The sequence below is a fragment of the Helobdella robusta genome (assembly GCF_000326865.2).
Source record: "Helobdella robusta unplaced genomic scaffold HELROscaffold_9, whole genome shotgun sequence".
NCBI classification, from domain to species: Eukaryota; Metazoa; Annelida; class Clitellata; order Rhynchobdellida; family Glossiphoniidae; genus Helobdella; species Helobdella robusta.
The window spans coordinates 4,478,483-4,483,575 of record NW_008705512.1 but is presented as its reverse complement, the minus strand read 5'-3'; the positions used below and the strand labels follow the sequence as shown (position 1 = coordinate 4,483,575).

General features: G+C 35.3%; 1 protein-coding gene across 1 annotated transcript in view; it reads left to right on the top strand.

Moving 5' to 3' along the window:
• The window catches only part of HELRODRAFT_189938 (hypothetical protein), a gene marked incomplete at its 5' end in the record, with an annotated part of 8,167 nt that extends 4,240 nt beyond the window's left edge, over positions 1-3,927 (top strand). Inside the window, 9 exons of the mRNA XM_009033303.1 lie at positions 78-239; positions 319-613; positions 822-977; positions 1,119-1,245; positions 1,655-1,765; positions 1,904-1,976; positions 2,178-2,548; positions 2,764-2,937; positions 3,458-3,927. Coding sequence (XP_009031551.1) covers positions 78-239; positions 319-613; positions 822-977; positions 1,119-1,245; positions 1,655-1,765; positions 1,904-1,976; positions 2,178-2,548; positions 2,764-2,937; positions 3,458-3,583 — 1,595 coding nt within the window. The 3' untranslated portion in view covers positions 3,584-3,927. The remainder of the gene's footprint in view (positions 1-77; positions 240-318; positions 614-821; positions 978-1,118; positions 1,246-1,654; positions 1,766-1,903; positions 1,977-2,177; positions 2,549-2,763; positions 2,938-3,457) is intronic.
• Between the last annotated feature and the right edge of the window lie 1,166 nt (positions 3,928-5,093).

Genomic DNA, 5,093 nt, shown 5'->3' with positions numbered 1-5,093 from the left:
AACACAAACCTACAAAAAACGCGCAAACATACAAACCGACCGACCGACCGAACAAACAAACAAACATACACAAACAGAATCTCAAAAGCATTACATATGGGTGGTGATAGTGGTGAATGGACTGATCGTAGTGGGGGCCGTCTGCATAGCTGCCTTCTGCTGCAGACGCACCGGTTCTGCCCTCTCTGCCGTCGACGGTCCCTACAACTATCTACCCAAACCCTGGTCCAACCACTACTGTTGGTGGATTCTATTTGTTTTAGCCTGAACGATTGTTAAAAATTGATTGACAACCACGCACAACACAACCAAAATCAGCTCTGCACTCCAGTTTGAACACCATCTACAAGTTCAGTCCCGCCACTGCTACCACAAAGGCCACAAACAAGCAGCTGGCATCTGCGAAGTACGACCTTGACGACGATCAGACCTACTTCATCTCAACACCCTCCCCTGCCATGCTTCTCAACCCGGCATCCAACAACGTAGGGACGTCCTCCGATTATCGGGACTACTCCACTGCCAGGGATCAACTGGAAACGGAACTACTGAACAAACCGGAAGAAGCTGAGTGCCATCTTATTGGAGAACACCATCTGGAGATCAGGCAGAGGTGAGTTGTTGTTGTTTGGAATGTGTTTGTTGTCCAAGTTATGTTGTTGCTATTTTTTTTGGTGTTGTGTGAGTTTTTTAATTTTAATTTCATGGAATGAAAAAAAAAATTTTTGTGAGTAAAATATTAAATCGCCGAAAAGCGTTTAAAGTTTAAAAATTCTATTTAATAAAATCTAAAACCCATAAACGCACCTACCACCAAAAAGACTAGGTGGTGGCATCTTTGGCGATTCCTACTTAGCCCTATGGCACAAGAAGAAAGTGGTGGCCAAGAGAATTGTGGTGGGACTGCATGGTAGCCAGCAGTCAAGCAGCAACGACGCCAAGTGCAAATTCATCGTGCAATCTGTTTCCTTGCTAACGTGAGAAGTTATTATTATCATTAGTTGTAGCAGTAATATTGTTATTCGATAGCCCATTTGAATGGCCGATTATAATTCTACAATTTTATGGTTCATGAAGAGGTTTTTTGTTAGTTTTTCGTTTACCTAATCGACGAACAGGAAGTTACGTCATCCAAATTTGGTACCAGTGATGGGCGTGTGCGTGGAGACGAGGCAGCCCTACATCATCAACGAATTCATCGAGGGCGTCTGCCTCAAGACTCTTCTGCTGAAAAGCAAGATGGCGGTCGGTGCCGGCGATGATGATGATGATGGTGGTGGTGGTCAGCTCGTACTGGATTGGAAACGAAAAATGAAAATTGTTGGTTTGTTTGTTGGTCTGATGACAACATTTTCCCCAAAAAGTTTCTTCAAAATGTTTACTCAAGAAATTCCATAAAGTTTTAAAATGTATATATCACCATAGTTGATTACAATATAAGACACCCATGTATATAGAGAATATACATATGTTATAATATATTCTATACATATATATATGAAGACACCATACACACATGAATAATGCATTACTTCCACACATTCGTTTATATTATACTCTTTACTTAATTATATTCTCTGGCCAGTTGATTCAAGATGTTTATGACGCTAAACAAAAAACTACATAACTATAATTGTTATTATTGTGATGAAAGGGTCGGGAGGTAGCAGACGCCATGTTATACCTACATTCCTCGAGTCCTCCCATACTTCACAGAGATCTTCGAAGTGCCAATGTCTTCATCACTGGCTCGTGGAAAGTTAAAGTGGGCTTTACAAATTATTTTTATTAATTTATAATAATTATTTTAATTGTTATATATGTATATGTTAATGTAAAAAAGTTGATGTCATTGCTGCCATCGACATGATTATATTAATGAGATGAAATGATGTTTGTTTAGTTAGGAGATTTCGGTCTCACAAGACTGTTCCAAGAGCTGAGAAACCAGTGTGAAGGGGGGAAAAATTGTTTCTGTTGGTGCATTTTAGCTGAAATTTTCGTTTGTGTTTTGTTATTATATTAAATTTTAATTATTATATTTTCGTTCGTGTTTTTATTTATTATATTTTAATTTTTATATTTTCGTTTGTGTTTTTATTTATTTTATTATATTTTAATTATTATAGTTATTTATTCAGTAATAATTTTTGAAATCTGTGAAAATTGCATTCCAGGTGATAAATCCACAAGCGCCTTCCCTTCCAGCATACGCTGGACGGCTCCTGAAATACTGCAGAACCCAATGTCTACCGAGTCTTCCTTCCCAATTTTTTCAGATCTAACCCCGAGTACTTCTTCTCTTCATTCCACCGCTGCTGTCGCGACCACTGTAGCCACAGCCACGGCCAAAGCCGAAACCGCTCCTGCCACAGCTACAGCCACTAATCAACAACAGACACCCACGGATTTCCATTTGAGTATTCGGTCCTTGAATGATGTAACGCCAATTTTCACTCCTGCCTGTGATGTCTACTCGTTCGGGATGCTGATGTGGGAGCTGATGATTCACGAAGATCCGTTCAGCCCGGTTGCTGATGAAAGTAAGGTCAGTTGGTAGGCAGGGGGGGTGAGGGTGGGGAGTTATGTTATAATTATTTCAATTATAATATTCATTTATAATACTATTGAAAATAGTTTTTTTAGTCAAAATTTGAAGATTATTTGATTACTCAGAATGGCATTGTCTGTAGCTTTGCTTCACGTGAATTCAACATTCTTCAATTATGATCCACTAACCAAATTCTAATCACATTCGCCTAGGTCATTAAATTAGTACTCGAAGGTTACCGAACTTATTTCGCGATGGATGCAGCTACACCGACAACAACGTCCCCTGTGGCACAGCCAGCTCCCACATATCCAAGCAGCCATTACAGAGGCGTCATGGAAGCCTGTTGGCGGGATGATCCTGGACAGAGGCCAACCTTCAAACAGGTGGCGTAGTGCGATTGCTTAGCGGCGGGTCTTAAAAATTTAGGAAGGGCCTGGGGGTAAGCAATTTAAAAAAAGAATTGGGTTAAACAATTTTTTTAGAAGGGTTAAACAATTTTAGAAAAAGGGAGTTAGCTTGTTTGAAGTTTAATTCACCAGGAGAGAGAGAAATTAATTTTGAAAAGTGTCATTGCAAGTGTTCAGCCAGCAAAATGTCGTCACTATTCATTTTACATCTAAAACTGTTGACAATCGTTGTTATCCATGCTAGTTGATAATTTTCTAGCTAGGGGAGAAATGTTCACCCCTATATACCCCTTCAGATCCGCCCCTGATCTTCATTGGCTACGTAGTTCGTCATACATTTTCTAGTGAATGTTACTGCTATAAACTGTTGTTATAATTATAAAAATAATTATACTATAATAATAATAATAATAATACTGTTGTCGTTGTTATAACTTTGATCATAAATAATAATAATAATTGCCGTTATATTCCTCAATATCGCCCAACTACATAGATATCGGTGACTTTCAAGTCTATGGGTCAGTTGATTGACAAGGGTCAAGAGAGGAGGATGAGACGACAGGGCGGTCAAGAAAATACGACCAACTATTACCTAAAATCTGCATTGAACGTCGCATAATATTTTATAAATTATTTCATTATTATTTTTAATATGTTGTGTATGTATATTAATTATTCTGTGGGTTTATTTGTGTGTTTGCGCGTGTGTGAGTGTGAGAGTATGCATGGGTTTGTATAAATATTTGTGCCTATGTGTTTGTGTAAATTTATATTTTTAGCGTTAAAACAATTGAAGACTTGAACATTATTTTTGTATTTTAATTTTTTAGCTTTCTTATGCCATTTTTAAAGCTGATACTTATGAGAACTTTATTTTATTTGACGAATAATATTTTAAAACACCTTTCTTACTTACGTGCTTACCTGACATTCTCAAGAAAATTATGTACATTTATGAAAAAATGTTTGTTGAAACATCCATAAGCAAATGTATGTGTGTGTGAGTGTGTATGTATGTGTGTGTGAGTGTAGTGTGTATGTATGTATGTGTATGAGTGTGTATGTGTGTGTGTGTTTATGTGTGTGTTTATTTATTTGTAAAATCATGTTGCCATTAAGACCGATAAGAGTGGACGATCAATGCAAATGTGAATGATCACAAACTGTAACCCAACCCCTTAAGAATTCCCCTTCAAATATTATCTACGTATGATAGACGCGGCACGCCCTTGAAAAATTTTAACCTCTGACCTCCCTCTTCAATCATTTACACCTCCCCCTATAAATTCTAACCAATGTTGGCGTCACAGGATTAAGATTTTAACTTTTAGAGAAAAAAATTTTTACTTAACGTTTAAATTTCCTCTTTACCATGCCACATTGTTGAATTTATTCTTCCTGATTACATGCTACGTTTGAATGGTAAATAAATAGATAGATAAATAAACAAATAAATAAATGAATAAATAAATAAATATATAAGTGAATAAATAAATAAAATGTCCAATTTTTTTTAAATAAAATCTGGTTTTATTTGATAAAAATTTGAATAAAATTTATAATAAACTTCTGGAATATATTATTAGTTAGGTCAGTTCACTCCCCTACGTGTTATAACAACAAATGAGTGAAATATCTTTGCGGATTTCATGTTAATACATATCTAATACGATCACATTTATATTAATATTGAAAATATGATAAGAAAATATATATACATTGATACATTTAATAAGTGTGCGCACACTCACGTACTCAGTTTTTATCAACTTAAATGAAGATATATACAATTTTATAGAAAATCTATTGGAAAAATTGAAATTTATACACACATATATATCTCCCTAAACTACAAATACCTACTGTACATGCATGTACCGTTATAAAATCCTAGATTTTAATTTATTCACGATCTAAAATAGATAACGATCTATAATATAATATATAACACTTTCATCATATTAAAATTGCTATTATTAAATATTGCTATTATTAAACGTTAAATAGATAAACAAATCCCTGTACAGATATTGTTCTATCAAATTCAAGAAAACGATTTTATATAAGCGCATTTTTTTAATATCACATTGGAAAAATTTGAAATCTAAAAAATTTAAAATCTTAAATAT